Genomic DNA, 26,469 nt, shown 5'->3' on the forward strand with positions numbered 1-26,469 from the left:
TTTATGTGGTTTCATTTTATTCATTTTATTTAGTTTTCTGTGTCTAATCCAAATCTGAGGTCCCTTGAAGCAGAGAGAAATGTGCTTTGCTTGTCTGTCAAAGATCTCGAGCTTCTATAGCATTCTCTAAAGATTTGGATTGTGCTGGTATGAAGAAAATATCCCTGCTTATTTCCTACCATATCTTCAGTTATATGTTTCTACACTCCTTTGATATTAAATAATTAGTTTAAATGTAATGAGAAAACCTTTGGAAATGAGATATTAAAAAAAAATTAAAATTTATATATTTAAAGTTAATGCATTGACAAGCAAGAATTCAGCAGCAGTAATATCCATTTGCTTTAGCAAAGACCTGTGGTCTTTCTACAGTCACACAGCATGGATTTTTTTTCTTTGAAGCTTCGTTCGTCTAGCTAGGTACTTGACAAGGAGACAGCTTACAAGGTGAGTTAGCCACTTTGAGTTAAGTGGTTTAGGAACATTGGTGCATTTGACTGTTTGACTGTTTACTAATTGGAATGCTCATAATTAACATTTTTTCCCTAAATTTGCTGAAAGTATTGAGTGAATATGTAAGTAAAGTTGCTGTTAAGTAGTGTTGTTTTGTTTTGTCTTGTTCTTGTTAACTAGTGCTGATTTTTAAACATACATTAGCTTTTTTGACTTTAGGTAAAGATGAGATTTAACTCATGTCATGCTGGCTCTAAATGGTGATTATAAGTACTATGGACATGTTATACAGATGCTGTCATTGTTAGTCATCGAGTTTGAGCATTACTGGAAAGAAAGGCTTCAGTGTCTACATAAAAAAATAAAATAATAAAAGAAAGTTTTTTCAGTCTGTAAACTGGAGGTGAAGGATAAACATATTTAAATTTGCTCAATCCAGACAATTGTATTTTTCTGCTCATCTTTTAAGTCAGTACATGGGTTAACAGACTTTGATTAATTTCTTGGGTTCAGCTAGAGAAATCTAACTTCATCCCCTCTGGGAACCCAATACTGTTGTCCAGTAACAACTCAGAAAGGCATAGGAATGAGCTAATGTCCTGGTTTGTTCAGTAGTGTCACAGCAGATCCTACAGAGCTTGAAAACTCAGAATATTGCTGGCGGGTGAGAAGTGGCCATCTCTGCAGAGCTCAAATCCAGTTAATGGCTAAGGAGCTCCTCAGGCTATAAAGGGATGTTTCCCCCATGCTTGCACATGTGAATCAGGTCCTGTTTAATTTCAGAACTGGAAAATGCACAGATTATGCACAAATACAACAGCTTTTTCATTTCTAAATATTCCCCTTCTTACTTCCATAGGAGGTGTGCCATGAAAAAGAGGCTTTTTCCCCCCACCTTTCTTTTTTTTTTTTTCCCCCATCGATTTCACTGTGTTAGTCACCAATTCTCTGTTACTTTTTAATCTTACTTGAAGTTTTCCTTCTGGGCCAAAAAAAAAAAAAAAAAAGACAAAAGAAAATAGCAGGAAACAGAATCACAACTTGCAGTGGGGAATTAATCTGGACTGATAAACTATGTTGTATGTCACAGCCATTTCATGCTGGTTTAAAGTTTTACTACTGTGCAAGTGACAAAAAAAATTCCAATATGTACTACACATTTGCCCAGAGGGGAGGAGATAAACTCTGCAGTCATTTAAATTCAAGGAGAGTTTGTAGCAAACTTTTCTGTTACTCTAGTGAAAAGTTTTACGCTGTCAGAAGAACAGTTTGAATGGATGCAAATTTTCTCATCATCAGGATCTGCCATTTTATGACACACGTGTGCTACATAATTACAGCGATATCCTCACAGCAGTACTGGAATATCACCTTTCGTGTATCAGTCTCAATAAACAATGTATTTTGTTTCTCTAGAATTATGTTGATTTTGTACAGTGTGCGACAGGGATGATCTTTATCGTGCACAGGGCCGAATGCAAAGAAACTCATTTCTGATTGGTTCTGCAGGGGAATAACAACACCATAAAATACATAGAATTTTGTAAATGTCTTAAAATGACATTAAAATGCATTTTTACAATTTTATTTTCTTATTTCTTGGGAATTTTATGTTGGAAATTGTTACTGAATTTTGTTAAGGTAAGAAAGATTTACTGAGTTATTTAGAGAATTTCCTAGCTAGTTATTCAATAACCATGTCATTTGTACATGGTTGTCATTTTCCTAACACACGTGCTGTTGATTTTTAAGGTCTGGTATGATTTTAAGTAGCCTTTGACGAGATTGTCATAGTAGAATGTCAAGGAAAAGAAAAAATAGGTTGTGTTGGAACAAGCCAGTTGCCATAGAAAACATTTTTTAATCATTTTAATAATAGTTCGTATTAAGCAATGTGAATCAACCAAATGCTATCACTTGGTACTATCTACTACTGAAATAACAGGCCAATGTATCTAGTGCTCTGATGTTGAGCATCCTTACATATATGCCTATGGTGGGTTGGAGTTTCCCCCCAACATTAACTTTGCCAGACCAACTCAGTTAGAAGCAAATGAAGCTGTATATATACAAGCAAAATCTACACTCTACAATGGAATGCAATACATATATACAAAATATACAGTATTTACAGTATTATATAGATATTTACAATGAATAAATAGCACAAGGATCCCCCTGGCCAAGGACCAGGAGAAGCTACTAGTTTCTCCCTCCACGTCAGATTTAGTTTTGATCAAATTGATAAGATATAAATATGATAAAATATGAATATGATTTATTAAATATTAAAAATATTGTTCTGAGCCAATTTGTTTCATGTTCATTTGCCCGGTTGATGATAGGTTAATTACACATGATAGGAAGCTAATAAACAGTGGAATAACAGTCTAGAAAAATCAGAACTTGGAATACAGAGGAACAAAATGGAAATTTCTTGTAAGTGCAAACCAAACAGCCATGCTGCCCCAGGTGGCAAGACAGACCACCTCAGGCTCACAACGGACCTAACCAACAGGAAAACAAGCTATAAACCTTAGAAATAACCAGGTAAATTAGTGTAACTTACTCACGAACCACTGAGCTGTTAACTACCAAAACCTTTGCTAAATGAAGCAATGCTCTGAGTTCATATTCGTAATTGAAAGGGCAGGAATAATCAAAATGTAGTGTCCAAAATTAGAGGAAGTGGGAAAGTGAGATAGAGGAAGACATGCTGCTGTGGTCGAGAGATAGGACTCAAACATTATGCTGCCAGGACAAAAGAAGTTTATTGCCCTGAAGACAGGGGCACAAAGTGGGTGCTTGTTGCTACCTTGGATCCCATTAACAAACGGGGGGGGCTGGGGGGAGGGGGGGAATTGGGGGGAAGGGAGAAGACAAGAGAGTGAAAAAGGGAGTGGCCCAATGGCACATTAGCTATTCAAATCAGTGTCACAGTGTCGCTAAGGTTGGAAGAGACCTTGATGATCATCAAGTCCAACCTGTCACCACAGACCTCATGACTAGACCATGGCACCAAGTGCCATGTCCAATCCCCTCTTGAACACCTCCAGGGATGGCGACTCCACCACCTCCCTGGGCAGCCCATTCCAATGATGAACAACTCTTTCAGTGAAGAACTTTCTCCTCACCTCGAGTCTAAACCTCCCCTGGCGCAGCTTGAGGCTGTGTCCCCTTGTACTGGTGCTGGTTGCCTGGGAGAAGAGATCAACCCCTTCCTGGCTACAACCAGTTGTACTACTAGTTGTAGAGAGCAATGAGGTCACCCCTGAGCCTCCTCTTCTCCAGGCTAAACAATCCCAGCTCCCTCAGCCTCTCCTCATAGGGCTTGTGCTCAAGACCTCTCACCAGCCTTGTTGCCCTTCTCTGGACACGTTCAAGTATCTCGATGTCCTTCTTAAACTGAGGGGCCCAGAACTGGACACAGTACTCAAGATGTGACCTAATCAATGCAGAGTACAGGGGCACAATGACTTCCCTGCTCCTGCTGGCCACACTATTCCTAATGCAGGCCAGGATGCCATTGGCTTTCTTGGCCACCTGGGCACACTGCTGGCTCATGTTTAGGCAAACAGTTCAAAATGTCTGGTGTGCAAAACTGCACACGCCTTCTTTTGTAGCCTCTGACACGTGCAGTTGCCTCTCTGAAATGTGAGGCTCAGGGTCCAGCTTCCACCCCCTCCAGGCAGCCTTAACGTTGCCTGCTTATTGGCTGCTAGACCTCAAACCGAGACCCTGCAAATGGGGAGGGAGTAGAAAGGGCAGTGGCTCAAACAGGTTTAGCTGGCTTGTTGATGCCACTTCCAGGGCAATTCCTCCCCCTTACCTCCCTGTACAAAAGGGACGAGAGAAAGGAGCAGAGAAGTTAGACTTAGCCAAGGCCAGCCAAAGCGTGTTGTCTCTCCTGAGCAAAGCAAAGCCAGCCAAGAACAGAAGTGAGAAAAGGGAAGAATTGTTATAGTACATCTTGTCTTAGTCTAGATATTTACCCAATGAATATGTTTAGAATAATCTTTTGTTTTATTCCTTACACCTGATAGTGATTTATTTATATTTTTCTACTTTTCTGCTCAAAATCTGTAACTTAATTTTAAATTCATAGGCTAAAACCACCACAATGTCTTTCTTTTTTGTTTTTTTTCTTGCCTGCAGTTGTGCAATGGATCTTTTGTTTTTCTTTGCTTGCTAGGGAGTTTCTTCCATTTATGTTGCATCGATCTGCAACAGGAGGTGTGCTGGGTTACACCTGTTCTGGGGGAGGGCTATGAGAGCCCTGCTTCCCCAGGGGACAAAACAAACCTGATCCAGGTGAACAGAGAGGGACTTGGTTTCCCCCTCCCAGGAAGAGGGGTCCCCTGGGTCAAGGGTGATCTATTCCATTCCCTTTTCCTGTCCAGCAAGCCTCTAAAAAGGAAGACGCTGTGGCTGTTTGCTCTTTTTGCTCCTGCCTCACACATTCAAAAGGACCAACAGCCACTGCTAGCTGCCTGGTTCTGCCATGTGGTTGGGCCTGGTCTTCTCGCTGCCACATCCACACTTCTCTAAAGGACTGAAATCCACATACATCAAGGGAGATACAAGGTCATCCAAATTTGGTTTTGTATAGTTTCCTATTCATCCTTATTCTTTACCCTTGTAAATCTTCCCTGTTACTGCTACATATGTGTTTTGTTAAAAAATTTACTCCTACTTCCAGACCGACTCCAGATTATTTTTTTCTGGTAGATTTACCTCCTTCTTTTTTCCCCTTCCCCATTTTTGTTCTTCTTCTCCTTTTTCCGTAGTGGTGGGGGCCGCAGTGGAGGAATTCTCGGTTTGCTACCATCTGAGCTCTTAAACTCCAGTTAAGGCTGAAACCACTACAGGAGAGGATTCAATAATATATTATCCATATGTAGAGAGACCCTAATATACACACAAATCCATACTGAATTTACAGCAGGATACTTGAATTTCATGCTTTCTTTCCTTTTTTTCCTTTAGATTAATTTATTTCATTTTGAGAAATTCTTTCTGCCTTGGTTTGCATATGTAAGTTAAGGTGATAATATGAGGGTTTTTTTCTCCAGTAAAATGTCATTCTTGCTATGAATTGTGCATTGTCATCTCACAGATCTGCTTTATCTGTATTTATTAAGAAATTTCCAAGGGTAATTATATGCTGTATCATGGAGGATTCCTTGGTTTGGGATCTGTTTGGGATGTGTTAGGGATCTGTTACTGGAGTCCAACTGTACCTTTCAACTTCTAGACTCATATTTTTAATCCTTATTATTTGTGGGAATTAATGCCTGTCTTCTCAGAGTATAACTCTCTTTATTTGAGAAATATCAGAATGCTAAAATAAAAACTGAAATGCAGCATGGGTTTGGGCTTTGACTAGTGAATAGATTAAGAGCTGTTTAGATGTTGGGTTTGACATAGATTTTGTTTCAGAATTTTGGTGGGGGGTTTTTTTTGTGTATTTGTTGGGGTTTTTTTTTGTTTTGTTTGTTTGAGAGCTCTGTCTGAATCATGATTATGTGCATGTTTGCTGTTTTTAGGAGAAGGAAGGGAAAGTACTGGATTGTTGCATTTTTTTTATGAATTTTATATTGCACAACTCTTAGTTACAACATGAGCAGTGGAAACTGAAGTGCTCTTTCATTTTGTGGTAGTTTTGCTTTCATTGTTTACTGTTTACCACTGAGAACATATGTGAGTTACTGGTTTGACTTAATAGAGTTGCTGCCCTCAGTAATGACTTTCACACTTTTTTGTTGTTTGGTTGGTTGGTTTTGCTTATGTAGCAGTATATGGCTTATACTTCTCAAAAAATAAGCTTACTTTGAAATCAGTAGTATTAGGAGCAAATTATTGGAAGCACAGAGTAGAAAACAGCCTCAAAAAGGTAAGAAGTGGCACAACTGGAGATGTTCCAGTTTCATTTTAGATAAGCATGAGTGCCCCCTTCAGCTCTCCCTCCAGAACATCTCAAATCTCCCATAAGAACCCCAAGATGTAGCACAATCTTTTTACTCATAGATAGTAACAGTTCAGCAGTGGATTGCTTTATGTGTATGCTGTGAGGATGTGAAAGAAGATCAGTTTTGCAATGTGTACTTCCTTCCAGTGATTTGTGTTATAGTGATGGGTATTATAATTATGGCTGTTCAGCTGGGTACTGTTTTCAAGAAGGTATTTTAATTGTCATATCACAAATTTTCATTATCTAGTAAATGCACCATCACTTGCACATGCTATTAAAAACTGGGTAGAAAAAGGAGTCTAGGAGAGTAGAAGAATTCTAACATTGTAGAAACTACAAACAGAAGTTTGGGAGGGAGAAGTTGTGGAAATAAAGTTAGTTCATAAATGTTAGTAACTCTGGAAACCAAGCTACTTTTCCTCCTGAAATGCTATTTCAGGATTGCTTCAGAGAATTTCAGATCTTAAGGACGATATTCATGAAGAGTGACAATGCAGTCTAATATAAGAGGGAGGTTGCTTCTCAGAACCTTATCTGTGTTAAGAGATTGTCAGGAAAGTGTGCACCAAACTTCTGATTGTAGGTGTGTAATATCACCTATACAGTGGTGTATATTTAAATGTAGACTGTGTGAAAGGTTAGAGCTAAAAGACAGTCTGCAGAACATTTGGATTCAGAAGCTGTCTTTTGAAGCTAAAGTTTAATAATTCAGTCTCCTTCTGCACTGGAAGCACAGAGTGAACACACTGAAGGATTATAGTTCACTTACAATGATATTGCCAAGTAAACCCTAGAGGGAAACCAGTGGAATTTCATTCCAGAGTGTTTCAAGTCGTATTTCCTTTGTATTCAGGTGATGAGTGAGTAAATTGGCCATCTCTATTATTAGTTTGTGGGTTTTTTTGTTTTGTAATTATGCTGACAACAAAAAAGAAATGTTTAAAAAAAACAACTGGGAGGCGGGAGGGGGAATTGATAGTGGTTTTGGGTTTTTTTGCCTTCACTGGGACAAGCACTTCTCAATGTTTTTGCTCTGGCTGTTGTGCAGGTGGTTGACCAGATTGACACACTGACGTCTGACCTGCAGCTGGAAGATGAGATGACAGACAGTTCCAAGACGGATACACTGAACAGCAGTTCCAGCAGCACGACAGCTTCCAGCTTGGAGAAGGTCAAGGTGCGGGGCAGTGCACCACTCATCAAGCCACCTGCACACCCCTCTGCTATCCTCACTGTGCTGCGGAAGCCTAATCCACCCCCGCCTCCACCACGACTGACACCTGTCAAGTGTGATGAGCCCCCAAGGCTGCCTCCTTCGGCCAACACTGTCAAGACTAATGGTACCCTCCTGCGAAATGGGGGCTTGCCAGTTGGGCCTAACCGCATCCCAAATGGAGATTTATGTTGTATACCGAACAGTAATGTGGAGAAAGCTGCAATGCAGCCTCTGATGCACAGACCTGAGAAAGAGCAGTGTCCTCAGCCAGGAGCAAGGGAACGGGTACGATTTAGCGAGAAAGTGCAGTACCATGGCTATTGTCCTGACTGTGATGTTCGGTATAACATTAAAAACAGGGAGGTGCACTTGCATGGGGAACCAGTCCGTGTTGTGGGAAAGCTGCCACATCAGTGCCCTCCCCCGCCACCTCCGCCACCTCCACTGCCTCCATTTCCTCTGGAAAATGGAGGGCTGGGAATAAGTCCCAGTAATAGCTTTCCTCCTCCAAGACCTGCAACTGTGCCTCCACAAACTGCACCAAAACCCCAGAAGACCATCCTGAGGAAATCAACCACCACAACAGTGTGATATATGCCACTTGAAACAACTCTTTGTTTTTTCCTATATATAAACATAAATAAATAACGAGCACTTTCTACTTGAGCAATAAAAAGACCCAATATATTACTCCCTGTGCCCAGTGAAGTGGCATAAAAATCACATGGTAAGTACAAAGAGGAATACTTGTTGATCTTGTACTCATAAAAAATATTGTTATGGCAAAGGAGGCTAGAAAAGTATTCATGCTTTAGCTCATAGGTTGCAAACTTCTATTGCAGTGTGTTACAGTGTGGTTTAAAAGACAGTGAACGGAAAGTCCAGTTTGAAAATAACAAGCGGTGATTCGTGATAGACTTCAGTCTGTCTGACGTAAAGGAATAACCATCACTCCTGGGTTTTGGAAAACTTCCTGGTTTTATCAAGTACCTTTTAAAATATCATTTAATGAAGTGAAGTGGTGTACCAGATAACAGCTTTTGTCTGCAGTCTAGTAAATGCATTTTTCTCTGCCTGACTGCTTGAGTAAAGGCATTGTGTGTGGAGCACGGCAATAAGAGGTAGTTACTGGACTTTCAAGCAGCCTGATCTTTGGTGGGGAAGTAAAGAAGTCATTGACAGGTATGTTGACATGGCTTTGGAAAACTGCATTATCTCACACTTTGCTTCTCACTTGCTCAGTGTGTCACAGCCAAGGTAAAAGCACACAGGCTTCAAATGAGTAGGGATAGTCCAATTCATTTTCCCCCTATTTCTACTGCTCCTCCTTCTGGAGAGTGTTAGTAATATTTTATGTCATGTGCAATGACACTAGATTAGAACAACAAAGGCCCAGTGCTGCGTTCTTCACAAAGCTTTTGTCTGGTGCAAACCTCTTTGAAAGCAAAGAAAATTTTGCCTAAGGCCTTCAGGGACATCCACTTGATTCATGTAAAGAGCTTTGAAGTTGAAAAGCTCTGTGCAATTATGAACCATTAACATGCAAAACAAAGTATTTTACATGTTATCACATTTTGATGGTGAACCCAATTAATATTCTTACTAGTTGAAAAAAGAGTCCTTGGTGTTCTTAATTATTTGTGAAAGAACATTTTTTTATTCTTGCAGAGAATTCTTGGGACCTAGAGTTAAAAAACACCCAATCAGTGAAGAAAATCTGATAATAAATCTGTTATTTACAAAAGTTGTGCCAAATTAACCTCAAATGGACCAACAACAGATGCTATATAAAAGCAGTTTTATTTTGTTTTGTTTTTAATGAAACACAAAATGTACTCTTTGGGGTGAAAAAAAAAATCAAAATAAACCCCCCACAAATTAGACTTTTAGTTTAAATTTCCATTTACATGCAATAATAGGTATTAAACAGGAGCAATTTCCCTGTATACACATTATAGTACATGTAAAGTATTTAAACCTAAATAATCATAATAGAAATTCTAACAGATAACTACTCTGTGAAAACCTCTGCAGTAAACAAACCTTGTATTTCATGCAAATACACATCTAGGGTCTAAACTTCATGTTCTATTCCTTGCATAACACAGTGGCAAAGCAAGGAAATAATCTTAAATGTGTAATCACGCTTTATCCAAATGCTCCCCATGTGCCTTTCGTGATGCACTTTATGTTTTGTGCTGCTTGACTGTACTTCATCTGAGAGCCATTGCCAAGTAATGCTTGCAGCAGGAGGCAGTAACTTGTTCTGCGTGCCTGAATGAAGTTTGTCAGGTGGACTCTGCTCGCCTCCTGGAACTCCCTTGTTTGTCTAAGCATCTCCCTTGCTTACACATTGAGAATTACATTTAAAATCACTGCAACAGTGTGTGGATATATCCACATTTTGTATCTACAGGTTTTTCTTTTAAAAACAAACTGCTTTCTGTTTGACTTTGTCACTAATGTGGACATCATATACCATTATAAACTAGCTGATTTTTTTTTTTCCTTCTTGAAAGAGCTAGAAATGTACAAGACATTACAGTATTATGTAAATAAAACATTGCATACTTTACGTAAAATGTTTCATTTTAGGTTGCAGATAATAACTATGAACAATTTTAGGGGTTAGGATTTGCTGTGCATATCTTGCTTTACTTGGCTCAGTTTTTCCAATACAAAACCCATATCTGCCAGCAGAGCACATTATTTCTCATAAATACGTTAGTCCCTCCAAATCAGATGCTGTGCTGCATGGGAGTGCATTGGTATACATATATATAAATTTCAGGTTTGCTGCAGTTAAGTTTACAGTTCTCAGCTCTGGAAATGTAAGTAGCTTGAGACTCAGCATTTCATTTTCAGTTTTGGTGTCCAATATCGTCCATTTTGCAATTTATCCTCTCTCAGAGGTGCATTCTTGACTCTTTCCCCATGTCTCCTGAGAACACTTCCACAAAATACTGCCCTTTTTTGTGTAGTTTCATGGGCAGGGGAATTGCTGTGCTATAAATATGAAAGACGCAATGCTGCTTTTGGCCAGAAATGCAGTCTCAACATGTGAAGGAAATACATTCTTTTCCTACGAAGTTTGCTAACCCAGGCTTTCTTTAGTGCACCAAAGTGTTCCAAGAGCTGTTACATGATCTTGCGAACATTGAATCATTCTTCTGTTTTATTCAGAGCTTCCTTGGCCTGTGACTTAGCTGAAGGTATTTTTACCAGTATAACAATTTCACAGTGTTAATATGACAGAATAAAATTCAGGTTCAAACAGGTAAGCTTAGGAAAGCATGGTAAACAATTAACTTGAAGCTTTGCAGCACTATTTGGAAACTTCTAATAAAAATAGTGTTACAAAAAATGAAATAATAAATTCAGCTAATGGTGGTTTTTACATTTACATTAGGAATATAATGTCTGTGAAGCATTTTTTAAACATGTGTAAAATAGCATGTTTCACAGCTTACTGAGAAAAACACAATTAACTAACCAGAGCTGGGCAGGAATTATCTGCCTTTGAAATGTAAATGCAATATCCTTGAGATTAAATTTAGCATTTGCCAAAGAAGTTAGTACCTGAAAAAGGAAGGTCTAGCAACAGTACTCAGTGTTTTAATTCAACATTGCCATAATTTCAGACTGCTGCTGAGTTTTGACCCCCCAAAGATATTTTGAAGTCTGAACTGTTGAGATCAGAACTTATCAAATGCAAATAGGAGTGTTTTTTATCAATTTAATCAAAGGCAGAAGCTTAGGAAAATGGAAATAAGCAGTGAAAGTTATTAATGTAATAATGGTATTGATTAACAGAATCTATCATATGGGTTCTTTATTAAAAAAGAACACTAGGAAAATAAAATCCCATAACAATGCTTTTTACGGACCTGAGGCAAGAATATTCAAAAAGATCATGGATGTTTTATTACTTAATAAAAAGCACTGTTTTTAATTCTTTCTTGTCTTCTGGAATTATGCCTTTCATCACATCTTCCATTGTTTATAGAAATAAGATTAAAATCATCAGCCTCCTTTTTTATTATTAAATCAAGTGTTTTATTTAAAGTGGTAGATGAAGTAGATGACAGCTCTTGTTAAGTTCCTTCAGATATCTTGATTATTGGTTTTGAAACAAACAGAGTGCGTTGTGAATTCTTTAATTACCAGCAGGAGCTGTGTATGCCCTCTGGACCTGCTCGGATCTCTTTGTTTCTATGTTCTGATTAAAGCTTTCCTTTCAGTGGAATCACAAACAGTAATTTTACATGTGGTTATAAAATCATGCTATGGTTGCTACATTACTTGTCTGATTTACTATTACAGGAGGCATGAGTATTGGGCACATGTCTTTACAGAGGCAGCATTTCTCACTCCCAGTTTGTATATACGCTCTGCTCCATGCTTTTTCAGAGGAGATGTATGTGATGAAGCAAAATACCTATAATGAAAGCAATGAGGTTAGAGCTGTAGTAAGTTCTTGTGAGATATGTGCCAAAGCATGCAGAAGAAGAAACATCTCTGGTAAACCATGGTAAGCACAATGCTTAGAACAATTAATCTGAAAAATATTTGGCATCTGTGCAATAACCAGATTGTATTTTGTAGAGCAATGTGTGATATGTAGCATGCAGTCTTTACATGCTGCAGCCCAGAATTTCTGAAACTTTTGAGCACAGACCGCAGAGTTTATAACTGAAGCAGCCCTGACAAGATTGTTGTTGATGGGTTTTAAGAGGGAAAAACTAGAAAGCCCTTTGTCTCACTGGTCTGTTTTGTGGTCCAGAACAACATAAGTGAGCAAGTTTCTCAGTTGTAATTTTGACAAGGTACCTGCAGTAACATCTTGGGATAGCTCTGGGGAGCATGTACAACTGAAGGTGAGAATCTTTCACGCAGGTGTGCCCAAGAGGAGTTAGCACCTTTCCTATATTGTAGGACTGTTTTTGTTATGTATCTTTATTGTGTGAAAATTCTTGTATGGATAGATCTGAAATACATCAGGTCTATTCCAGTAAAAGAGGCAAAACATAAATTGTACCTGATACTTCAAACAATGAGTAAGACTAGCACCATTCTGCTGCTCTTGCTTGGGGAAGATAAAGAGCAGAGCTCCAGAAATTGCTGTATCTTCTTTTCAAAAAGAAAAGTTTGTTGTTGTTGGTTTGGTTTTTTTTCATCCTTAAATATTTGATATACATAGCAAGGCTCTTTCAGGAACCGAGCACAGTCTGCCTTAGTTTGTTGTAAATTATGTTCACAATAAGACATCATGCCTTTATGAGATTTTTTTTTTTTTTTTTTTTAAATCTCAGATTTGTCGCTCTGTGTTGTTTGTCTTATCCTTTGACTGTTTTCTTTTGCAATCTTGCAAGCTATAATGAAATTCTGGGGGGAAAAAAACCAAAAAAACTAAACAACCAAAAATGGAATTTTGAAAAAAATATGTTGAAGGGTATTTTCAGAAGTGCTTGCACGATGATGGCTATGTCCATCTTACAGTTTGTTTTTCTTTGAGTAGGGTTATTATACTTACTTTAAACTAAACCTTTGATCACTTTTAAGTGTAAGAGAGCAAGAAAAAAGCCAGTCAGTGGCTGAGTTTTTCATACAAGTGTTTATTTCTTTACTATTCATCACTGAGTTGGCTAACTAAAAGTTACTAATGAATGTCAGCCTCTGTCCTCAATAAATTAGCATATGAAAAACAGAGCATGATGATAACATCTTCCCTGTAAACCTCCAAAGCCTGCAGAATATTTTACTTCTCATTTGATGCAAATAGTGATGATTGTGTACTGGAGCCACAAACTACATTATCTTCTATTGTCAAGAAGTAACTAACACACAGTAATTTTAATCTATGACTGTTTTCCTTCAGTTTCACAATTTAAACATGATTAGATGGTTCAACTTTATAATGTTAATTCTGGGCTTACACCAATATGAGACAAAAGATTATGTTTAGTGTTCATTAAGATGAACTGCAGGTAACACCAGTGGAAGACAACTTTTGAAATAAATTCAGTGTACTTTCCTCACACCACTGCAAAAGAACTGGCTGCAGAATCTTTCTGGTACTGCATAAAAAGCTGTTCATACATTTGCATGTTCCAGTTTCTTTCCCATTTATAAAAAGGATTCCAAGGGGACATCTGCTTTGGTAAATGTTTGATTTGCAATATTCGATATTAGGAAATACTGATCCATTGCAGATAATACAAAGAAAAAGAAAAGCCTCACTAATTTTCACAATATCATGTATTTACTCTTAAGAACAAAACTATGTAGCAGTTATTTCTCAATAATACATAAGAAGACCTGTATGAAGAAAGGCATGTACACTACTGCACAGTAATTTTTACAGATGAAAATGTGCCTCTTTGTACTGATAAAGTGTATGAAGGACTGGAGGCTACTTCTAAATTCATCTATATCTGTGTGGACCACCTTCCTCATACTGTGTTATACCAGTCCAGATGAATTAGTACAAAAAAATGGGCAGATAAAGTGATTGTTGGTTTGCTTGCTTTCCTTCTTGTATTTTGGTTAATAGATAGTGTGGGCCTTGATGTATCTGTAGATACCAGATAAGGGGTTTTGCTATTATTTATTTAGAACATGGGACATGTACATGCTTAAGAAATGAGTCTCTATAGTGGGGGCAGTGGATATAGCATGGGCAGAATCAGAAATAATAAAACCATGTGATTTTGTCCATGCTGGAAATACCAAAATTCACCTACATTTGAAAACTGGCTCCATTTACTCCAGATGCTTTGACTTTTTGCATAATATTCATAAATTAATCTAATGATACTGTAAGTTGTACTATATTACCCAGACAGGGAAGTATTTAAAGTACTTTTTTTTTTCTTTAGCTTACCAACCAAATAAAGGAATAAGGATGTAATGGGGGGGAAAGGGTGATATCTTTATTAAAGTAAGTGCTAAAATTGAAGACAAAGAAGTAATTCAAAAAGCTACTTGGTGTTTAATAACATTTTTATAATTGTCAGTAGGGGGAACTTTCAGCTGTCAAGGGAATGTAGAACTTCTTAATGAATGCAAAAAAACCAAGATATTAATAGTACATAGTAAACAAATAAAAATGTGGTTAAGTGATTTAAATCCCCTCCTGTGGGACAGAAAGATGATAAAGTTTACAAGATGAGTTAGTAAGACTGTAATTTCTCTGGGACTTCTCCTTTAAAGATAACTTCAAAGAAGTTATGATGCATGATCACATTGCCCAGGAGGTGAACTGGGAGGAAAGGACAAACTTCTTCCTGGAGAGACTGTGTTCCTAGTGCTGCAGCATTTCTAGAGCTGATATTAAATAAGATATAAAGGACATTATATCTCAATATCCTTTGCATAACCAGACACAGTTGAAGGTCAGTGTGGTAAGAAGGCAGCACTTCAGTGCACTACAGAAAACACAAGCTGCACAATTTGCTTCAGCCCAGGGTTTAATTCTACCAGAATTATACAGTGCTTGGGTAGTTTGAAAGTTTGGCTATTTGTACCTTGTGGTGGGTTAACACCCATTCCAAGAAAAACAAAACAGGGTGGAGGGATTGTGGGTGCTTTGCCCTCCCTGCAGGGAGTTTTCCCCCTGGGAAACTGGGTCTGTTCCACTCGCCCCTCCCTGCCCAACTAGGGTATAAAAAGCAGGACATTGCAGTCATTAGGCCTGCTTTTTGGCTCCTGTCTCTCCTGGATGAGAGCTACTGCAGCTGTTTTCCTGCTCTTCTGCTACGAGGTTGGGCTTGATCCTTCTTCCCTGCTGCCTCCACGCCTCTTCAGAGAGAGACTGGTTTTGTATTCTTGGGTTTTTTTTAATTTTCCCCCTCCCATCCATCCTTGTTCCTTGCCCTTGTGAGCCTTACCTGTTATTGTTATGTATATATTGTTTAAAGAAAACTCTTTACCTCTCTACTTCCAGGCCGACTACAAATTATTGCTTGGTGGATTTGCTCCTTCCCTTTCCTTTTTTTACCTCTCTGTTGGGAGGGAGGAAGGGGGAATGGGGGAGAGATTCTCAGCCTTGCGCCCATCTGAGCTCTTAACTCCCAGTTAAGGCTCAAACTACCACATACCTTTTATTCTATTTTCTTTCCCTTCTTGTCCCTTTCTTTCTCCCAGTGCACAGTAGGAAAAGAAAGGGATGAAGTTTGTCTCTAAGTGTTTACTTTTATGCTCTTGGTTCACCTTTATCTGGCAACATGCTGATCAACAATAGTCAGTGCTTAGAGTTGAACAAGACAGGGAAAAAAAAATTACCTTGCCTTTGTTAGCATGCATTGACTGATACTGGACAGGTACTTTGGCTCCCCATGCTATCACTGAGTTTACGTTAAGAAGATTAAGGTTTCTGTAGTTACAAACTATTTCACAGATTAAAGGGCTCCTTGATATACCTGTCACAGATTAAAGTATTCATAGCATTATGGTCAGTGTTTTTCATCCCAAATATTCAGGATAGATTTGACAACATCCTTCATACTTGAATACTGGAAAAGGCAAGAGAGTGGGCATTTTTCATCGCCTTTCCAAGAAACATTAAATGTTTTCCGTCAAAAACCTCTGTAGTTTCTTGTCAGAAGTGGCCCAGTCTTCTAGACTATGATTTTAGCCTGAAGATTAAAAGGCTGAGGTTTCTTGGGACCCTCACCTTCTCATGAAAAGTCTGGTTTTGTCATCATAATAGTACATCTATTGAAAGACTGAAATAGACCACTTCTTTCCTGAAGCAATATTAATGGTATCTTTGCTTCCAGTATTTTTTAGTAACACTTCATTGTTCTGAATCAAAACAAAGCTTCTATAGAAATCCTGTAATTCCCTACCAACACAAATACTCCTGTGGTGGGTCTAGCCAAGTCTTTCAGGCAGTATATATCATGGACAAGAAAATCTTACAGAATGGTTTCTGCAAATGCAAGAACTATCTTGCAGTTGTATTTAGAGGAGCATAAGATAGCTTACAGCACTTGTGTCAGCCCTTATTTCCCCAATAGGTGTTAACAGGACGTAGTGTACAAGTTTGGAATTGTAATTTTCGTTTTTGTTGGAAATCAAACCCTTATTTTTTTTTCTATGTTTCCAAAGAACTATAGTATCCAATGTGCAGCTCATGCTAAAGAATATTTGCATCGTCTGAGTGTCTAAATAAGTGATCAACCATTATTTCCTAAAACATATTCTCTGACAGGCTTAAATATGCTTAGAACTTCCCTTGAATGGAAACTAGGTGTTGGTTTTCTCCCAATTCAGGCCGCCATTGGGTGACAAATGAAGGTGTGAACCCCACTGCTGTATAGCAATGAGATTCCAGAAATGTAGAAAACTGAGAGTAGAGTAGAATAGAATAGAATAGAATAGAATAGAATAGAATAGAATAGAATAGAATAGAATAGAATTGAATTGAATTGACCAGGTTGGAAAAGACCTTTGAGATCAAGTCCAACCTATCACCCAACACCATCTCATCAACTAAATCATGGCACTGAAAAGCTAATGACAGAAAATAATTTGTTTTCTGCTTCCACTAAACAATTGATTCTGCTATTTCTGATGGCACAGTATGAATGCTGTGCACTCAGGCTTTTGGTCAAAACCAGAAGTCCTCCTAGAAGTCATTTGCTGCTGCATTGTAGAACCCCTAGCATTACAGTCTTAAGAGTTCCACTTACAGAAGTCCCAGAAGCCCTTAATGGACAAAGCACCTAACAGAAGTCCCAAGCATATCCCTAGCAGCATCCCTACAACAAAGCCCTAGCCAGGAGTACTTAACTAACAGAAGCAGAAGTCCTTAACAGCCCTAACTGAAGTCCCTATCCAGAGTTCCTTGAGAAACCCTAAACTAAGTGCCTATTGCTTAGAGTGGCTGTTTTTTTATACTCTTTGTTGTCAATCCCTTAACCAGTAAAACCCAACCACATACATAAGCTAAAATATTTTCCCAATAAGAAGTGCCAGCATGTCAAGGAGGTGGTTTCTGCAGCATGTTCCAATCACAGGGTGAGGATATTTTTTCTTGGCTCACATGGAATGTTACTGTTTTGCTCTATGCAGCATGGTAGGGAATTGGTCAGCTAAGGAATCATACACTCTGCATGTATCCAGCACCTGCCCTCAGAACAGTGGCTGCAAAGAGGTATCTGAAACATCCTAACTGTTATTTTAAAATGCAAGAAAGACAAAATATACTAAGCTTCTTTCATTCAGAAAGGTTTCCACTTGTCCGGGTTTTAACATCTAAGTGTGTAACATTCTTGATCAAAATGTCTAATTACAATGTCAGCCCATAGAGTATATATTCAGGAAGTATCTGATGCCAGCAATCTAATTTTATGCTAGTAGACTTAAGAACAAAGGAGTATTGGAACAGGTTGGACTATGTAAGGTGCAGCCCTCTAATGAAGTACATTTTTAATCTATAAAAGGATACCAAAGAGATAAATTACAGATATATCACAGTTAGCTCTGTATAGAATTATTCTGAGGCTCAGTTTTCATTTGTTTTGAGGCAAAAGCAAGTATTTTGGAGGACAAACGGGTTAATGAATGCTGCTGTATTAAAAGTGTTTTGCTGCAAGGTGTATTGTAGAAGTGGGCATACCCTGGAGTAAATCCTACCCAACAGAATTAGAGAGAGGAACTAGAAATGTATTGTACATCTTGACTTCTCTGGGTTTTTCCATTGGAACAGATGTTGCTTTTTTCACTGTTGTTCCATGATTATTTGTAGATGATATGCCTCTACTAAGCAGCTTGACAGCTCCACAGCTTCAGTCTGATGCAAGCAGGTAGGCCTGGTCTCTTCCAACCCAAACCATTCTGTGATTCTATGATTCTGTCCCTTTGGCCTATGCATGTGTCTTAGTACAGACAGTGTAATTCTCATGCTTTATTAGATGCTGCTAGAAGTGTTTAGTCACATCAGCACTTTTACCTGATGTATGGTGACAATAGAGGTAGTAAGAACTGTGAAAGACATAGTAGAGTGTAAGGAAGGTCAGTCTGGCATAGAGGCCTGAAGACATGAGCTTCTGTGGGCATAGTATAAATGTTGCCCATATACCTAAATAGGTGTGAATGGTTCCTCTTCAGGGTCTCTTAAATGGTCACCCAAAGATATGTTGGTGCCATCTTACATGATTCATGGTATACTCACAGTGATGTCTTTGTATAGTGGTAGTATCATGGCTGGTAGTGTAAGCCTTGGGTTAGACCAATAAATACTTCTTTCAGTGAGTGAACAGCTCAAATTTTTTACTAGTTCAGAGCATATCTTTTTAGGAAAAAAAAAACATTAATAAGCTACTGCCATCACAATACCAAAGTCAATAGATTAAAGTAAGGATAGAATTGGGTTAGCTATAGTGCAAAGAAAAGCCAAAAACCCACAAACCACTCTTTGGCTTTGGTGCAAAGATAGTAGTACTAGGGAAATTAGGAAAAGATTCTTCGGTAAGAGGGTGGTCAGTAAATGGAATAAACTCCCCTGTGGGTCATGGCCCCAGGTCTGTGTGTGTGTGTTCATAGGGTGCGAAGATGATGATTTTAGTCATATGTTTTAGTTTTAGGTAGTCCTGTCAGTAGCAGAATCCTGATGGTCTGCAGGGGTCACTTCTAAGTTGAGATATTCTATAAAAATCCACTATGCTGTCTTTCAAAGAAAGTGTTTGGCAGATAGTTCTTCTATTGGAGGATGAAAGAGGATTCACTACAGAGAAAGTGGCAGTGACAGTGTGTGACGAACTGATCATAACCACCATTCCCTGTCCTCCTCTGCCCCACATGGGGAGGAGTTAGAGAAATCACGACCTAATTCTTGGAAGAAAGGAGGGATGGTGGGAAAGTATTTTAAGATGTAGCTTTTACTTCTCATTATCCTATTATGATTTGACTGGTAACAAATTAAATTAATTTTCCCCAAGTCAGTTACATTTTGTCTGTGGCAGTAATTAGCAAATGATCTTTCCCTGTCCTTTTCTACACCCACGAGTCTTTCATTGTATTTTCTCTTTGCTGTCCAGCTGAGAAGGGAAGTGATAAAGTAGCTTGGTGGGCTGCTATCCAGCCAGGCTCAACCCAGCCACAAGTAATGCCTAAGAGTGCCAAGACCTAGTGAGGTTGTAATGGAAAATGTCCTTTCCTCATAGGCAAGCTTCAGAAAAAATAATGGAAATTTAAAATCCAAGATGAATTAAAAGAAAATATAATTTCATACTCCTAAAGCTTTCCTGGAAGTAAAATTTTTTTTCAGGATGTGAATTGTTTTAAATTTATAAATTGAATGTTTGGAACAAAGCTTATTTGTAAATTTGGTGGAATAAGGTTCCAACAGCAGAGGACCCATTAATATCGTAAGACTATAAGGTACTGTTGCCTACATTAACAGAGTAGAACTAAGTTATAAAAATCTTCAGTGGGATGCATACCTGCTGGAGCAACTTGCTTGGAATAGTAATCAGCAATCCATAATATGAAGGTTTTAAATCAAAAATTGTATATCTCTTTTAAAAGGACATGCTAAGTCTGAAAATTCCTTTGAAGATCTACAGTGGTAAGCAAGAGGGCAATGTAAATTTATCCTGGAGCTCCCTCTTAGCCATGAAAAGAGCTGATACACCTTTAAACTGATACACTTTTAAAGACAAATGTTTGCTTTCTGATGTTTTCTACAGATGCAATCTTGTAGTTGACAAAGGAGAGAGATTAAAAAAATAAAAAAAAAGGCAGTTAAGCATGCCAGAGGCAATGGAAAATTAAAATGTCAAACTGTTTTTTGTAAACAGGTGCAACTCAGTACAAATTGTGCAGTGTTAATGAATTGCTTCTACTTGTATGGTCACTTGAAATGAAGGGGTTGTGCACCTCCTGTGGATATATATGGAAGTGTCTCTCCACCTTTAGAATTATGATTTTGGAATGAAACATCTTTCAGTATCTGTATGCAAGATCTACATCAGAACAACATACTGCAGGTCAACCATAGTGAGAAATCCTTTGGCAGAAAAAGTGGTAGTTGGCTCTGAGGGAATCAGCCTGAGAGTCAGTTTGTGGATGCAAACGCTCTTCAATTCCCTTTACTCATGTGGCATAGTATCCATATAATGCTGCACTGTTTTTGAAAAACCATCCTACCCCACCTCTGCTGCTCATTCTTGTGTCATCCCCACAACAGGCCAACCACAAACATTTTCACAGTGAAGCAGATGGGTGACCTGGGATGTCTGAATAAATGTTTACCACCCAAACTGGCAAATCCCCAAAAAGGTCAGATCAACCAATGATACAGACTGCAAAAGAAGAGGGTTTTGGGGGTTTTTTTGGTGACAGCTAATTCTTGCATGTCTTTACTTTTCAGCATTTAGATTATGTCATTGTGAAGTTAAGCAAAAACCTAATGAAATCTTGAAGTAAAATAGGCATCTAAGCCTGTGTCCATTTCATTTTACCATTCAATGAAGGAGAAGAACCAACTTTGTCACATGGCTTTGGGGTTTTGTCATCTTGGCTAGTATCTAAAAAGCATATAAGGATGCAGGAAAAATTATTTCATGTATATCTAAAGGGTGGGTGTCCGGAGGATGAGGCCAGGCTCTTTTCTGTTGTGCCCAGTGGCAGGCAATGGGCACAAAGTGGAACACAGGAAGTTCCACCTGAATGTAAGGAAAAACTTGTTGACTTTGAGGGTGACAGCACTGGAACAGGCTACCCAGAGAGGTTTCCTTCTCTGGAGATATCCAATACGTACCTGGACACAATTCTTTGCAACCAGCTATAGGCAAACCTGCTTTAGTGTGGGGGTTGGGCTTTATAACCTCCAAAGGCATCTCCTAATCTCTACCATTTTGTGATACATACCATAATGTATCTCAAATACATGGTTGAAGTTCACCAGAGTAACCAAGGAGAAATCTATAACCAAAATGGGAATTTGAGTTGTGTTTTGATGTGATTTCAGTAATCATTCTAGTAAAATAAGTCTCTTCATACCAATTAACATAAAATAGTCTTCTATTTCTAACAAATTTGTAACTTCTATTTCTGCACCAAGTTGTCATGATACCAGTAAAGTAGTGACTACATAAGTAGTAGCTCCTTGTGGATGTTTGTTTTCTAAAACATTATCCCAGCAGGTATGCATGATACACAAATGGAATTTTAGCAACAAAGATAGCACCATTCATATTAGCATTAATTTTTTTTCTGCTAGGGATTTACTAGTGAACTTTCTTCTTGTTCATCCAAGTGTAAGGAGGAAGTTGTGTATTTTTATTTTATATCCTTCATTTTGGGTTCTTTCTATCTAAACCCAACCAGTGGGGCAGAAAATAAACCCAAACAAACCCAAACAGCAAGAACAAAACAAACAACAAAACAACAACAAAAAAACCCCAACCAAACAAAAAACGCCACAAAACTACTACCACAGAAAAAAAATCAACGTTTAAAAAAACAAACCAACAAAACCACCACCACCAAAAAACACAAACAAAACAATCCAAACACAAACAACAATAACAATGAAACAAACAAACAAAAATGTCCAAACAAATTAGGAGTAAGAGAGAAAAGGGAAAAAAAAAATCGATGATATTTTTTGTTTATGATATATAATACAGTATATTAAGGATTTTAAAATAAATCATGAACTGTCACACTATCTCCTCCTGAGAAACTCTGACAGTGAAATATTAGTGAAAAAATGACCTACAAAACTATGAGAGTAGCAACCAACAAAAGAATAAATTCACAACGTTTTATAAACATAGATAGAATCGATAACGATTGACCAAGTTGGGTGAGGGACTCATGATAAAGGTTCGTTATGCCTGTTATTTGAACTTTATAAGTCACGGTTTACAACAAGAAATTGTGGGACTCCTCCAAGAGTCCTTCTTATGTGGAATGTTTTGCATTTTCACTTGTATTGAGACAGTAACTGATTAATTACATTGGTTATGAGTCTCTATGTATTATGAATTATTATTATGAAAAACATTCATAATAAAATGCCATAGTTATTTTATTGTAATTAAAAATTATTAGTAATAATCTTATCAGGAAATTAAAGTTATCACTACATGACAGACTACTTTAAACCTTTTTTAGTAATCACACTGCGTGAATGATAAATGATAAAGTACATCTATGATGGATCATAATTTGTAATTAATGTGTTTGAAATCTGTATAAAAAGTAATATGATCTTGAATACTTTAGAAAGTGATGATTTTAATTTTTTGTTTTCTGTGTGGTGACCCAGTTTTCAAATACAAGAGTGGTATTTCAAGACAGTGTCTGATTTGCACATTTGTAATTGTACACTGCTTGAAGACTGGCTGAGCATTTGAAAACTGTCTGAACTTGGATTGTTGCTAAAACTTAGAGAATAGTCATAAATACTGAAACAATCCTTATGATATTACAATGCATTGTTCTAATTAGAACAATCTTTTATTAGGATATGTAGATTATTCTGTGTGTTCATGAAAAGGGTGTTATGTCTTAGCAGGAAGAAATGAGAAAATTAAGAATGCAGAGCCTTCATATGAAGGCCAGTAGTTAACATTCACTTCATCTTAAAATGCATATATTTAAATTTTGGTTTATTGTTGTTTAGTTTTGAACTCTTCAGAGTGATATACAAGCCAGTTATGACAGTGAGCAATGCAAATGAACAGAAAGTGAAAGACTGATCCTAGTAGTTCATAATTTGGTGTAACATGGTCCATTTTGATCATAGACACACTTGAGTGTAGGTCTACCAAAACTGTTTACCATTCTTCCATGTGGGAAACAGCTTTCAGAGCATGAGTTAACTGTGCTAAGGCAGAAGAAGTACTAAAAAATGTTACAGCAGTACAGTCAATATGGTAAGTAAAGTTTCATATAAACTGAAAGAGCCACATGTAAATTTTGTAGTATTAATGCATTTTATATTGTTCATTTTCTGAAGGGGGCCTACAAGAAGGCTGGAGAGGGACTTAGGATATCAGGTAGTGATAGGACTAAAGGGAATGGAATGAAGCTGGAGGTGGGGAGATTCAAGCTGGATGTGAAGAAGAAGTTCTTCACCATGAGAGTGGTGAAGCCCTGGAATGGGTTGTCCAGGGAGATGGTTGAGGCCCCATGCCTGGAGGTGTTTAAGACCAGGTTGGATGAGGCTCTGGCCAGCCTGATCTAGTGTGGGGCGTCCCTGCCCATGGCAGGGGGGTTGGAACTCGATGATCCTTGTGGTCCTTTCCAACCCTGACTGATTCTATGATTTTCTGGCCCTTCTTTTTTTTTTCTGATACTGGGCTCCAGTTCTACAAAAACAGAATGTTCAAGTAACTTCTTTAAGATTAGTGGAAGAAGTATTACTGTAAATAAATTACAACTGACTTGTTGATTTCTGAGAGGAAGACTACCAACGTAACAAGCTTGAGTGATGATCTTATAGCCAGAATTCATAGGCTGAAGCAGGAAAACTGTTACAAAAGCATTTGTATATAGTACTTTTTTAAAAAATTGTCTCATTATCACTTATTAACCATACATGAAGGAGATTAATTATTTCTCAGGCATGTGATGCATCTCTTAAAACACGTTCAAGTGAATGCTTCATGAACTGTCAGCAACTGTGTTTTGTGTGGTGTCTTATCAAGGAAAATTAGATATATGTGTAGAAATTTTAAATATCTGAAATAAGGAGACCTTTATCATAGCTCTGTAAGATTCTAGGACACAAGATAAATGTTACAACATACTATAGGAAGGCATTGTACTGGTTTTCTGTTTGACAGGAAATGGCCCATTGGATAAATTAGTTCTGCACCACACTCTTTCATTTATAATGACTGGAAAAAGTATTAACTGTATGCTACTGGTACCCTGGGTCTGCAGTCAGGGATTTTTTTCCCCCTGGTGCAGACTGGCACTGATCCTCAGGTGTGGTTTTTTGCATCATCTGTAGTACTGAGCAGAGTCCCTTGCCAGGGCTCCTATGGACTTTCTCCCTGATGCTCTTGCGGTGATTAAAAGCTTATTTATCAGCATGAAGATGTCATGCGTGCTCTGTGTCTGCAGTCAGGGAGGAATTGTTCCCTCTGGGGAGATGGGCACCAGTTCCCAGCTGAGATTTTGCCTTGGTTGCATTGAGCCAATCCCCTTGCCAAGTCCCCTCTGGGTCATTTTGGCTAGAAGCCTGCTCACTGTTCGTGCACAAGGTGCCCCACAGGAGTTGAGACTTTTCAGCTGTATCTCACCCAATAAGAGTGCTGTTTTGTCCTCAATGTGTTGTTGGTGTCATGTGCCATGGTGTTTGCCTGGGAATGTTGTCCTGCAGCTGTGCAGGATAACCCAATCCACAGTGTATTTACATGGCAAGTTTTGGTAGAGATAGGGATGCAGAGGTGGCTTCTGTGAGAAGATGAGAGAAGCTGTCCCCCCTGCTGGACACTGCCATTTTCACTAGCCTCCAAGTCTCAACACCTGCTGGTCAAAGCTGAGCCTGTCAGAAACATGAGAGAAATCTCATATCCATTCTTTCACAATGTTCAAAGCATAAATTCTGCAATATTCTGGCCAACTAGATTCCACATTGAATATTTTTGTTAGATGATCTCTGAATTTTCTAAATCTCCATCAGAAATGATGGAGAAATTTAAAATCAAACCGTAATACTGACAGCTATTTTTCTGGTTATCAAAGAAACAGTTTACACTAGATCTGTTTTCAAAATATGTTATTTGAACATAGTTTAGGAAGCATTTTCTTCATGTTTTGATTACATTAATTATACTTTTCAATTTATTTCATATTAAAAGGACTCAGAGTGCAGAGCATAAGACACATTTTTCAGGAAACTTTCAGTATAGGTATGGCTAGATTATGAAGTTATATACTGTAAAATCTCTTAGTTGTGGTGCAATAACAGGCTTTTCAAAAGTAGAGCTCTCTCCTCCTTTTCTAACTGAAAGATCTGAAGTCAAATTTCTTTAAATTTTTTCAGCATAGGGTTGACTGACAATCACCAGGTGACACATGAACTAAACAAGTCATTTGGATTTTTTCACATCTGTAGAAGATCCTCACAAGCTGCATGGAATATAAGCAAAGAAAATGTGATTTTTGGTTGCAATCAAGTGTAATTGCTATTTGATTGAGCAGGTAGTACAGTACAACATGTTTATAAATAGTACTATATTGCTGTAGCTAAACATTTTAGACTCATATGTGGGTGGAGAGATTATTGGTGAATATAGTCTTCACAGGTTTTATTTAGAAGCTTGGTAGTAAATGGCAGCATGAGCCCTGGAGAATTAATTACTCAGCCTAAAAGCTAGCAGCAGTGAGACACAAAAAGATAATGAAAAAGAGTACAGGGAATGGGTGGTGAGAAACACTTTCTCCCTGCTCTATTTCTCAAGGAGGAACTGAAAAGGAAGACATTCAGTAACTGGGTGAACAGAGCAACTCATGTGCCACAAGCACATGGGATTTAGTCACTTTACTCTTTAGTTTCTTGGTTTGGATCCAATTTATTGCAGTAACTTTTTTTATCACTTACAATCTGTTTCAAGTGATGCATAAGACTGAAAAAGTTTGGCCTCTTTTCTTTAGAGAACTTTTGGGTCATTTCTTATTATTTATTCATGCTTTTCTGATCCCAAGAGCTTAAAGTGACTTGAGCTATCACCAAAAAAAAAAGAGAATTTTTGCCTACTCACTTTTCACCATTTTTGCTTACTGTCAGAGAGTTGTTTTGGCTGCCCAAACTGTGCAGGTGCCACATTCATTTTGCATTAGAAGCTTTTGTAATGTGTTC

The 26,469-nt window shown here is 38.0% G+C and overlaps 1 protein-coding gene across 3 annotated transcripts in view; it reads left to right on the plus strand.

The window, feature by feature from the left end:
* PRR16 (proline rich 16) overlaps nucleotides 1-26,469 on the plus strand; it is a 195,688-nt gene that overhangs the window by 130,024 nt on the left and 39,195 nt on the right. For all 3 annotated transcript variants that reach the window (XM_054178609.1, XM_054178610.1, XM_054178611.1), the window contains exon 2: nucleotides 7,473-8,367. In XM_054178609.1, the coding sequence (XP_054034584.1) occupies nucleotides 7,473-8,231 (759 nt within the window). In that variant the 3' untranslated portion in view covers nucleotides 8,232-8,367. The remainder of the gene's footprint in view (nucleotides 1-7,472; nucleotides 8,368-26,469) is intronic.

The sequence above is a fragment of the Dryobates pubescens genome, chromosome Z (assembly GCF_014839835.1).
Source record: "Dryobates pubescens isolate bDryPub1 chromosome Z, bDryPub1.pri, whole genome shotgun sequence".
NCBI classification, from domain to species: domain Eukaryota; kingdom Metazoa; phylum Chordata; class Aves; order Piciformes; family Picidae; genus Dryobates; species Dryobates pubescens.